Source organism: Eulemur rufifrons, chromosome 15 (genome assembly GCF_041146395.1).
Source record: "Eulemur rufifrons isolate Redbay chromosome 15, OSU_ERuf_1, whole genome shotgun sequence".
Classification (NCBI taxonomy): domain Eukaryota; kingdom Metazoa; phylum Chordata; class Mammalia; order Primates; family Lemuridae; genus Eulemur; species Eulemur rufifrons.
Window position 1 is genome coordinate 31,811,021 of NC_090997.1, and position 13,081 is coordinate 31,824,101.

The 13,081-nt window shown below is 39.6% G+C and overlaps 1 protein-coding gene across 1 annotated transcript in view; it reads left to right on the plus strand.

The window, feature by feature from the left end:
• Nucleotides 1-13,081, plus strand: part of COL19A1 (collagen type XIX alpha 1 chain) — a 293,777-nt gene that overhangs the window by 210,957 nt on the left and 69,739 nt on the right. The window contains exons 17-18 of the mRNA XM_069489063.1: nucleotides 3,033-3,041; nucleotides 6,661-6,702. Of these exons, the coding sequence (XP_069345164.1) occupies nucleotides 3,033-3,041; nucleotides 6,661-6,702 (51 nt within the window). The remainder of the gene's footprint in view (nucleotides 1-3,032; nucleotides 3,042-6,660; nucleotides 6,703-13,081) is intronic.

A 13,081-nucleotide genomic window follows, 5' to 3' on the forward strand; every position in this document is an offset into this window, starting at 1 on the left:
CACTGAGCTCCCACCAGCATGGATGGGGGAGGCGGGACCCACCTTCCCAGCCCCCACACTGACTGATGTTTCTGTCTTGTAATCACTTCCTCCTCACCCTCAGCTTCACAAAGGAAAAGGCCAAATGTGCTGCGATGAGCAAGATGCATGTTTTCACTTGGCAGTGTCCCCACCGCCCACCCCCATCTGTTTTTTGATGCTGAGTCTTTTTCATTTTGTAATTTGTTGCATGCCTGATGGCCTGGCGGTAGCAAATGAGCACAGAGAGAAGAGGGGCCTGAGTGAAACTTTCCTGGAGATTAAATAACGGACCATGTATTGAGACATATAAAGTGACACTCCAAGGTTAAAATAATCTTCCCTTTTAAATTGGCATTGATTTATGTGATGTCTGCGCCGGAGCCCTGGACCTCAGCTCTTCGGCTCACAGCAGCTCAGAAGGTCTGCAGCCCAGATTCTGCTGAAGCAGCTCCCCCTGGGAGGAGGAGCAGCAGAATACTCATACCCTTCCCCTCCCCATTCTAAACTGAAAGAGACCATGGTCCATTCTCTCATCTCAGGCATCCTTGCTTGCCCTTGGGCATCCACACAAGAATTGATCTTTTCCCCTACAATTTTCCTTATGGCTCCCTGAGAGAAAAGCTCAGGCATGAGAAATCCTCTTCCCTCACAGTACAAATTAAAAAGGAAATGGGGAAGAAGAAAAGGAAGTGAGAAAGAGAGAGGCAGATTAAGTAATGAGATCGGAAAAATTACATGTGTGTTTATGTGTATTTATGCATGCCCACTTGGGGATGCAAAGAATAAAAGGTAGATTTCCCTCTCCATCACCAAAATAACTTGCAAAACAGCTGCTTCCATTCTGCAAGATTGTTTGCAAAGAAGCAACAATGCTGAGCATATTCTTCCCCTTAAGGAAAATCTGTTCATGATCCATCAAACTGCTCTTCATTGTTTCCAGCTCTGGGGGTTTTAATAAAAATTTGATAGGCTCTGTCAACTTCTGAAGCCATCAGATCCACAGTCCCTGACTACACTCTAGATGGGAAAAAAAAAATAATGTTATCTGTGGAGGCCAAGTACTGGTGAATTTTACATTTGATACTGTTTTTAAAAATCCACACTGAAAATGCATAGTTGTGTTATCTTACATCACCACACTCGGTCTCAGCTGTTGGAGATTGATGCTATGCCTCCCAGCAACCAATTCTAGTGTTCATTTCTCCAAATTGTTGATCCAAAAAAACCAATTTGCTAGCAAAATAATCTATTTTTTCCTTTCACATATTAAATCATAACTTCACTTTAATATCCACAGACTAAAAAGGACAGAAAACCTTTATCCAAAATCAAATATTCAGGGTCTTTCCAAGCAGTGGATTAAACCCAACAATAGCACATAGAGTGAAGGCTTCCTCGAAGACACTAGAGGTAACCGTTCTGCCCAGAAAAACTCTGAGTCCTAACTTCACCTCTCTCCCCTCCTGTGCCCCGGGATCCACTGGTTTTGGGGAACATTGTGGACTTAGGCAGACATATATGGACTTTTGGATCTTGATTTGATTAAAGAGCTCCTACATTTTCCTGGGTCCTCCCCCTCCCTTTCATAACCCAGCACATTTGAAGCTGGTGAAATGTTTTTGGTTTTTTGTTTGTTTGTTTGCAAGTAGCTGAAAAGTTAGACTTTCAGCCAGCCTTAGGTCTTATTTTCAAGTGAGCATATACTTCTTAGGCCGCATATTATGTTTTAATTTGCTGGGGCTACACAACAAAGTATCATAAACTGAGTGGCATAAACAGCAGAAATCTGTTGTCTCACAGTTCCGGAGGCTGGAAGTCGGGATGGAGGTGTGGGCAGGGTCGTGCTCTCTCTGAAGGCTCGGGGAGGGATGTGTTCCAGGCTTCCTTCCTAGCTACGTGTGGCTCCTGGGTCATCTTCACACGGTGTTCTCCCTGTATGTGTGTCTCTGTGTCAAATTTCCCTTTTTATAAGGATACGATCATATTGGATTAGGAGCCTACCCTACTCCAGTAAGTCCTCCTCTTAACTAATTACTGCATGCAATGACTCTATTGCCAAATAAGTTCATATTCTGAGATACTGGAGGTTAGGACCTTTACATATTAATGGGCATGGGGGATACACAATTCAACTCATAACAAATAACCTGATTTTTCTGAATTTTATGTCCCTTCACGTAATAGGATATTACAGCAAGTTCCCTAAGGGTTGAACTGGGGGATTTTTAATGATCCCGTGTCCTTGGAGGGAGTTCATGTTCTTGGTTTCTTTTTATTAACTGTACCATAAGATTGCTGATATTTTACTTTTCAGGGCCTATAAGAATGGCCTGTCTCCTATGGTTCAGTCCATACACGTCCAGGTACATTCCTTTCTTCCACAGAGCACCCTCTCCAAGACAAGTAGAGTAGCTCGAGTCTTTTCACTTCCCTGACTATAGATTCCGAAGTTTCATTCACCACTTCTCACAGAAATCAAAGGATAAATGCTGACATCTCAAAATTCTTGAGATGGACAGGCGGATTAGCACACCCCCACACCACACCACAACCCTGACCACATCACTGTAAGAATAAACACATTCAAAACTGTACAACTATTATTTATTTGGAAGGCTTACAAGGAACTTTAACATGGCACCAAGGTACAAAATACCATATTAAAATTAGAATAGCATCTGAGACAGAATTACTGTTCCAGAAACACAAAGATGGTGTCTCTTATTATTTCTGTAAAGCCAGGTAATTTTCTGGTGCCATCAGCTTGAAGAAAGTAAGGACGAGAGTCTCACATGTCCATGTCTAAATGCTACTGAATTTCAAGTTTAAATCTGCCTCAAGTACTGTTGACCCAGGAGTGGAGAACAGCACCAGGGGCCACTGAGGGTCCTTGATTAGATGGATTTCCTGGACTAGCTACTGAGTGAAGCAAACATATGGTGCTCTGATAGGCAATAAATGGCCCTCTTATTTTTCTGGATGTGAAAGCCACCAGAAAATCAAGGTTTTAGAATAATAATGTATGTTGATAGAACAGTATGACTTGGTGCTGCACAGGTATTTCTTCTTCCAAGCACAGCATCTCTGACAGCTTCTATGTTGTTGAGGGGTGAGGTGGGCTTCACTGGAATATGCTCGCACCGGAGGTACTTTAGGTGCTCTTCTGCTCTGTAATCCAAGAGCATGGAGCCTCCCAAAATAAACACCATTTCTGGGCAAGTCACATCGTAGACCAAAGCATGTTCCAGCTTTCCCCAAAATGTCCTAACACAAGCACAGCCAGAGAGAGATGTGATGTTCTGTGCACACTGGTCGACACCATGCCTGAATGACTAGTGTTTTCATGAAATCTCTAAAATTTATGTTTCTATACAGGTTTCATCCAAGAAACCCACCATTTTATAACTATTGATTCTTTATGTGTGTGTGTATGTGTCTTAGTTTCATACTTTATTTTCAAATACTGTTCGTTATGATAATTTATAACTCAGAATTTTTGAAAACACAATTTTTATTTTCAATTTAGATATCATGGAACAAAGTTAACATAAAAAATGAGAGAATATCTATCACAAGACCAATAATAACATCATTTACAAACTACTTATTTTTTATTGGAATAGTACTAATAACATGGAAGGCACATTTAAAATATCAAACTATGGTAATAGCAATCTGAATGGGTGCCTCTGAATATTTTTTGTTGTTTAAATGTTTCTGTATTTCTTAGTTTTTCTACCAACACATGTATTTTTGATCATAAAAACAACTTTAATGGGAAAAGCACATGAACTAGAATTATTGGCTTGTTCACTTAACAAATATTTATTGAATGCTTCCTATACATTAGGTACTATGCTAGGCATGGGGAATTCAATTCCAGGTCATTATGGAGCTTAAATTTTAGTGCAAGGCATACAAAATTTTTTAAAACAAACACAAAAATAAAAATTTTAGTATTATGAAGGAAAAATACAGTGTCCAATGAGAAGCTATGAGACGAGAACCTGTCTGGGATACCTGGGGGAGGCATCCATGAATGGCATTTTATAATATAATAGTTGAGACCAGAGGACTAGTTCCTGGCCAGACAAGATGTGAGGACAAAGAGTGGTGATCTGGAGGATTAGATGGGAAAGATCTTGGTTGATTCGAGGAGCTGAGAGAAGACCATTATTAACTGGAACTTTGGGGGGAAAAGAGTGGCCAAGATGATGCTCAAGAGGGAAATGAGTCCATGCATGTGGTAATTTGATGGCTTGTTAAGGTTTTGAAGGATGGAGATCAGGATGTCTTTTAAAGGTATCTCTCCGACTCAATGTAGAAAATGTATGTGTCAGGGGAGCAAGGGGATTGCAGAAGGCCGGTTACGGAGCCACAGCAACAATCCTGGCAAGACGTGATGGTGGCCCACCTGGGGTACAGGCAAGCAGCACACAGAGAGGGGATTTGGGGGCCTTGAGTCAGCCAGACTGGATGACTGACTGTGCATGAGGACCAAGGAGGAATGAGATGTTAAGAATGCCTCCCAACTGAAGGAGGAAGAATTCTCTGAAAGGGGGAGGATGAGTTCAGGTTTTCTTTCTTTCATTGATTTTTTTCAATTGCAAAATGAAATTACTGCTCATTTTAAGAAGACAACCTGAAGAGATACATTAGGAAGAAATTAATTATCATTCTCCCACTTCTGGACTAAACAATGTTAACAGTATGATGTAACTCTCATTTTTTTTTTTTTTTGCTCTCATATGTGTGTGCATTTGTGTTTTTTTAGTTCTGTTTGAACTTGTTGAATATGAATTGATCCTAGAATTTACAAGGGAGTATATCAAATAGAAAATAAAATATATGGGTCTACACCTCAGAGGGGAGCTATATGCTGGATTTATAAATTTGCCTGTCTTTGTGTAAATATTACCTAAGCCACAAGGGTAGATAAGAGTGCCTGGGAGAAACTGTTGAGTCACCAAAGAAGAAAGCTTGGACAGAGTCCCAAGGCAGCCAACCTTTAACAGTTAAATGAGGGAGGAAGAAGAGAGGTTGGAGAGATAGGAGAAACCAAGAGAGTGAGGTATCATATAAGCCAACAGTGGCAAGTGTAGCCAAGAGGTCAATTAATGAAGAGTCCATTAGACTAAGCAACAAAGATATCATTTATAATATCAGAGAGCCAAATCAGTGGAATGGTTGGGGCCAGTGCCAAATCACTGTGAGCTTAGAAGCACATGGAAGATGAATATGTGGTGTCAAAGCAAAAATTGCACCTGACAAAGTTAAACAGGCAAGGAAAACATTATTCAAAGGCTATTCCAATAGTAGAGAGAGGCCACACTCATTCTGAGCTCAACTCCACTGAAACAAAGGGCAGGAGAGTTGAGTATTGAAGTGAGACAGAGAACGCAACCTATTTGTGTTTGCTAATTGGCTTTACTCAAAGGAAAAGTAAACTTTCTTGTATCTTTGTGAGAGGAAGAAGGTTTACCACTTGGTACAGACTGAAGTTAGGCTCCTACCCTCCAGTAGAGCCCGAGAGATAGGGACTTTATCTTTCTTGATGTTCATATTTGAAAGGGATGGCTCCCAGGTCCTGGAGAAAGACATTCCTGGTTTATAAAACTAACAAGAGGCTTTTCAAAAGATTTACATCTCAGAGGGGCAGAGAAAGAATTTACAAATACAGGTTTGCTAAAGTAAATGATCCAAGAAAAGGGAGGTCAGGGCCTGGGGTCAGGAAAAAGCCTGTTGTCTACAGTGTATTCCAGCTGAGGGAAACTTTGAGCCTGTTTTCATCAGTAGACACAGAAAGCATTAGCTGCCATTTTGAGAAAATTGTCCAGAAATGGGAGGAGAGAAGGTAGCTTGAGGGAAAAGTGTGCCCAGGTAACTGCATGATTTGTTTGTGTTAAGTTTGAAAAAGGTAGAATAGGTAGGAAGACAGAGAGAGAAAGAGAGTTGTGAATGAAATTGGCCAATTTTAGCTACATTTTTCTTAATTTTTCCAAATTGATCAATTTCATCTAATGGCAATAGGTAGTATTAATAAGGAAAACCTCCTAAGAAGGCAGAGGGCATGGGATTCAGAGGACTCATAGAGGAGCAGTTTATCAACTACAGCCAAGAGTGCATGCACATGGGTTTGTAGGTTGAGGGGCAGGAATTTGAAGTGGTGCCCTGAGAATTTGTATTTTTTCAATTTAGTAACAGGCAAGGGCATCTGCCCAGGGAAAGTGAAGTTCAACTTAGTAGTCTGAGAACAATAAAGGAGATTTGAGAGTGGGAAGAGCAAGAGACCAGAGAAGCTCAGATATATGGAGAGGCCAACGGAGGTTGGTTGCCAAGTGTGAATGTGGAGTGCAACAATTTGTCCCCAGAGGTATGATGTTTCTCCAGAAGCGATTTCCTGGGGAAGTCACAAAGACAGATGGGGTCTCCAAAGTTGGAGTTATTTAATAGAATATGTAATAGGAATATTTAACAAAAGGTGAGAAAGACAAAAATATATGCAAAAGTGACCTAGTATCCACAAAAAGCTGTTCTAGTAGTGTCATCTGACCACTTACGTTGTTAAAGATTGAATGCACTGAAGATAAATGGACTTTTTGTTGTTGCTGTATTTTTATTTGTTTTATCTTTACCTAGGGAAATGGTGAATACGGAGCTGGGGGTCCGAAAGGAGAAAAGGTAATCAGACTTTCAAAGTGCATAAAAGGGTGCAGTGTTTTAAACTGATTTACACATTGGCACATCAAGGGCAGTCCCACTGTGGCAGTTGGGCTCTGTCCCCAGGAGGCTGTCCAGCCTGCAATGGGCAGGAGCCCCACCTGCCTCCTGGTGGAGCAGCAGAATTGGCTGCAGAGGCAGCTCCCGAGTGAGCACTGCTGAGTAGCAATTGGCTATAAGGAAGGGAACATATCACGGGGAAATAGCTCTAATAAGGTAAATGAAATTAGGACACAGATTTGCTTTATCATTAGATGTTTCATGAATTATGAAGTTGGCAAAAACAGTCTGAAGATCCCCTTGGCAAAATGCCTCAGGCTTACTATTTTGTGCCTTCTTAAGTACCAAAACATAAGCTGTCATGGGTACCTTGTTTGGTGGGATTTTATAATGTAATGGTTTAACCAAATAATGATTTCAAAAGTTTTAAAATTAAAACACCTGATGAATTTCCATTGCATTCTCATTGTCACCATTCACAGGTTTAATTGTATTAGCTGTGAAGATGACAGATTCATTTGCCCACTCAAAAAGATGTTTCACTTCTGTTTGATTCTGAAATTGTAATGACCTTGGATTCGGTGTGAACATGTCGTCGTCAGAAAAAGAAAAAAAAAAAAAAAAAAAAAAACCAATGCACATTAAATCTACAGACAGAGATGAGTAGGTTTGAAAATACTTAGAGGGAATGTGGCCTGTGGGTGCTGCCTTCATTCATTCACCCAGTAAAATTTCTCTTGATTGAGGGCAGGATATTTTGACATGAATCCAAGAAAATATGACTTCTGTACCTTATAAATCAGTGCAACCGACTCGTTCAAAAAATCATACATCTGTCACCAGAAAATACTGCTAAAAGATAGTCTCAAAAGAAACTAGGAGCTTCTTATAAATTGATGATTGAAAATGAAATTTTCTGCAAAATAAATGAAACCTTGGCATTCTGAGAAAGACATGCAAAAATTGATTATACAGCAATGATAAGTCATTTGTGTGTCTTAGATTTTCCTGCTAGTACACTAGCATTATTTCCTGTAACCCAATAACGTACAAACACCATACGCCACCATAGCAAACGCGTTACATTCTAAGCAATTACTGCTGGACACATGCAGGCTAAGGAGAGGGAAAAAAAAAAAAAGAAAAAGAAAGCCACAAAGCTTGTCACACAGGACAGCTGAGCAAAGAAGAGAGATGTGACACTTTTAAAGCATTTAAATGATGATTCATTTCTTGAAACAAAACAGCTGGCTTCTGTTTTGCTATGTTCATTAGGAAACACATGTTACTTAGGAATTCTTAAGACTTCACTGATGAGAAATTTGATTCTGTAAAACAGGTGTATTTCAAACTCTAAGGACCTTTTCTATTGCTCAAAATCTTTTCTAATTGCTTCAGAATCTTAAGTGGAATTAGAAAAAGCCAGTGGCATCACTGTTCCCTCTTCTCACCCAAATAAATAATCTAGAAGAGTCTACAAGAAACTTGATTCAGTACCTGATCTAAATGTACATATGAAAGGATTTTTAAAAATTGTAATTAACAGAGGAAAGACTCTGCCAATAAATAATGCATAAAATAAACTTAACATGAGCATAGCAGTTGCTGCAAGAGTGAAATCAACTCTACGTATACACATCCACTTAGTATCTGAATCGAATAAATGCATTAGTTTTTAAAATTATAATGGTGTTCATGGGTCACCACGGTGAAAATTTAAAGCTCCTTCAAACTGCCCTCACAGACCTTTGCTTGCACGTGTGGTGGACCCCATTAGTTCTGGCTGCACATTGGAATTACCCAGAGAGCTTTTAGAAAATACCTGTGCTCAGGTCCTACCCATAGAGACTCTGATTTGGGCGCAGGGACCATGTCTCTAGTATTTAAAAGGGTTTCAGATGATTCCAACATGCATTCAGGGTTGAGAACCACTGAGTGGTGGAAAGAGCCTGGGCTTTGGGACAAAATGTTGAGTGTGGCATTATCAGCTGGGTCGGCTTGGAAAAGCCACTTCATTTCTCTAAGCATCAGTTTCCTCACTTGTACCGTGGGCATAATTGTATCTACACACAGAATTGATGGGAGGATTAAAATCAAACGATGCGAACTTACTCAAAAGCACAATACCTGACACATATTAAGCCTCATGAAATAAGTGTCCTTTTCCATCGATCCACCTCAAACTTTCTTTCCTCTCACGCGGTCTCCTTTGGCACTTTTTGGTATTAATTGTTACCATTCTTCGCACCTGGTCTTGCTCATGTTTGCATCTCCCACCATAATTTTGACACAGAAGGGACTCAATGTGTGCCGTAGAACAAAAGATTTAACCAGAAGTATAATTAAACACATAAATGATTTATAATTGCTGTATAATCTGCCACTTCTCAGTGCACTGAGTAGCAAAATAGAATTACAAAAACAGCCTACCATTTGGAACAGAACATTACAATGAAGCTCCAGAACAAGCACAAACAGCACTGGAATATACATACAAATCACTCCTGGTTTATCAGCCACATCCTGTATCAAGAATACTAAGATACAAGAACTACCAAGGAACATGACTTGCTATAAACAGTAAATGGCAAGGATGAGCCCTGCTCTGTAGCTTGCCTGGGACCAACAGGATGTGGTGGAGGGATAATGTATTTTCAGGTTGCTCGAGGAGATCTGCTGCTTTATAAGGACAGTGAAACAAGGTGGAAGAATATCTAAGGACTCCTGCGAAAATAGCAGGTGTCTTTGGGGCAGACTGTCAGGGGGAAAAGATGGAGTCTCAATGTACCAGGCCTTTCAAATAGCATTGAAAGTGTCAAACAGAAGGACAGCCTTTCCTGATGCCCAGTAAATTCATCACTTGTCTTTCAATTCATATCTGCAGTGATAAATCACAGAACATCCATTTTAAATATTAAAAAACCATCCCATATGTGCCTAAGATTCAGGTATAAAATGCTTTTGTTTGCAGAATTTTATATGAGGGAAGAGGTCCCTAAGATCTCCCAGCTCCATGTCACCCAAGGACCATGCAGAGAGATGGACTACAACCACTGGGTCCTTTCTCTATATTTCAGTGAGACCTATTTGCATCAATTCAAATATATAGCAGCTATGAATGTAATTACTCTTATTTCTCCACGTACATTCTCCTTCCCTCCACCTTTGATATTGGGCAGATGTGATTTTTATAAGCAATTTCTAGACCCCTTACCTGCTTTCTACTTGTATTTTATTGGGTGAGTCTAATTGCTAGGCAATTTTTCCTTCACATCGATGCACTGGGGACTTTAGCACCTACTGGATGGGTAACAGTAAGGTCACTCTGTACACCCCAGTGTTTACGCAAGGCCAACTGATTGTTTCCTCTGTCAAACCAATGAAAATTGGTGCTTTAAATGTATTCACCAACTTTTCCCTCTCCTCACTTTGAATATAATTTACTATCTGTAGGAGGAAAAAATGGCTTTTCCTACAGTGTGGCAAGTATAAAACTGATAATACACTAGATGTTTAGATACGAGAAAAAACAACGTTTATGTATTTTACTCTGTATTAGGGAAAGAAACCAAATATCCATCACATTAAATTTTAAATTTCATGGATACTACTTCAAAGGACATAATGAATATTTAAATTTTTTGTGTGAGGAGGTCTCACTATGCTGCCCAGGCTGGTCTGAAACTCCAGAGCTCAAGCAATCGTTTTGCCTCAGTCTCCTGGGGAGCTGGGATTACAGGTGCACATCACCCGTAATTAATTTAAATTTAAATTTAGATTTAAATTAATTTAAATATAATGTAAAATTAGAATATGAGTGAATTTAGAGAAAGAAATGAGCCATGAATATATAGGTGGTATGTGGACATAGCAAAAATTATGCACTTGGTGTACAGATGACTGAACTTTGGGAAACATTGCTCTAGAATATGAACACTAACAAATCTGCAAATTGGCTTCTTATCCATTTGGTTCCTTGGCTCTCCCAGAGCCTTAATTGCTGGCTAAAAGCCTGATAGTATAAAAATTAGTGCTGAGGTGAGCAGAAAACAGTTTTTCCTACTATATACTCTCACAACACAAAATACTTCTGTGACCAAATGCATGGAAGTTTTTTCCCCCACACACCAAGCAAGCAATCAATTCTGCAACAGACACCAGCTGGGTGTCCTCTGATTCAACTCAATTCTGACACTGTCTACCCAGAGGTAGCATCAGGTCCCACAGGTTGATGGCTCAGTCTCACAAGACTGCCCCCCCCACTCTAAATGCCAACCATAAGCTCCAGTTGTTTTACCTGGGCTTCTGACAACCAGCTATAAATTGAGGTTCCCACCACCCCGTCCTTGGTTTTGAATGATTTGCTGGAGCAGCTCACAGAACTCAGCTAAATATGTCTACCCGTTTATTATAAAGGATATTACAAAGGATACAAATGAAGAGCTGCACAGGGCAAGGTATAGAGGAAGGGGTGCAGAGCTTCCATGCCCTCTCTGGGTGCACCACCCTCCAGGTACCTCCACACGTTCAGCTATCTGGAACCTCTCCAAACCCAGTCCTTTTGGGTTTTTATAGAATCTTCACCATGTAAACATGATTGATAAAATCATTGGTGACCAACTTTAACCTTCAGCTCCTCACTCCTCCCCAGAGGTTGGGGGCTGGGGCTGAAAAGTCCCAACCCTCTAATCCAGCCTGGGAATTTCTTTTAACCAGCCCTTTTCTGAGGTCACCCAAGGACCCCCAGCCACCAGTCAACTCATTAGCATACAAAAAGACACTTTTTTCACTTTGGAGATTCCAAGGATTTTAGGAATTGTATGCCAGGAAACTGGGATTGAAGACCAAATATATACTTTACAATATCACATGAGGTTTTAAAAATTTAATAAAATCAAGATTAAACTTACCAAACACTCCACAAATCTAGAAGATTGCTTAAGAAAAACATGATCTTGTCTATCCATCACACAGAATCACCAGATATGGATTAGGATAGAACTGTAGAAATAAGCCAAAGATTTTAGGATTGTAATAGATTTACACTTGAGGCACTTTGGGGTAGACTGTTGTTTGAGGCTTCAAAATAAACAGGCACATCCACACAAGGGGACAGGATTCGAGATGTCCATTGCAGTGCTGTCTATAATGGGGAAAAGGCTGATTCAACCAAGTGCCTATCAGTGGGGCTGGGATAAGCCCTGGTACATCACTGCATCAGAATGCCAGCTAGCGGTTACAATGAAGGAACTAGATCACGCAATAGGGATGCATACTAAAAACAACACTGAGTGAAAAAAGCAAGTCACAGAATGTTATATACAAAATAAAATATTTATGGAATTTGCTTTAAATGTTCAAAATAATATCTTGTTTATGATTCCACATATGCAGTAAAAGTACAAAAATAAGACCGAACAGATAAATGCTGAATTCATGAGAATGGCTCCCTCTGGGGCAGGAATAGAGTGGAAATGAGAGGGGATTCCTTCTTTGACTATAAATATTTTTATTTCTTTCATTTTGGGTGCCTGGTACATGAAGACTTGGTGTATTCTACTTTATGTTTCCTGTATTTATTTTTTTTTTAAGTAAAAAAAATGGACAGATAGGCAAGAAAGATATATGCCCAGAAATATAGACAATGGGAAACATCGTCTTGAAAAAATACTCTTGAGGTTGGGGAAGAAAATCAGCATTACCTGTCTTCTGGCGGCTACATTTAATTTAAGAATCGTGTGGTTATTCAGGGGTCTGGGTAAACACTAAAAGGAAATACAACGCTGGGACTCTCTGAAATCTGATAAGTGATATAAGTCCTTTCCACAGATTTATCTCTCAAATTGCATTTTCTGAAAATGCTCTTTGTATGTCACATACAAATCCCTCTTCAAGATTTTTGACCAGAGCATCTTAGATATTTCTGAGCTGCTGCTGTCACCACATCTACAAGAATGCCTTCTTTGTCCAAGCCGATCATCTAAGCGGCAATATAAATGCTGGAAACAGCTGACAGACTCTTTCCTCTTCACATGACTATTGACTCCCCCCGCCCAGAAAAAGAAAGAAAGAAGTGTCTGAAATGAAATGAGTCTAGATTATTGTGTCAGTTAAATAATCTGATGTCTTTGGGATCACAAAAATTTATATTTTTTGGTATACCAGAACAAGATTATAATTTTTTTCTTCTCTAGATGTTCTTGCCTTGAAAAATAATTAATTTTGTTTCCCATTAGTTTTAAATATCATAAGGAAATATTATGGATTTCTCAGACATAAAAGCATTGTGAAGTGCTGAAAAACATATTATTATGCATATAGCCTAACTAGATTCAGAACT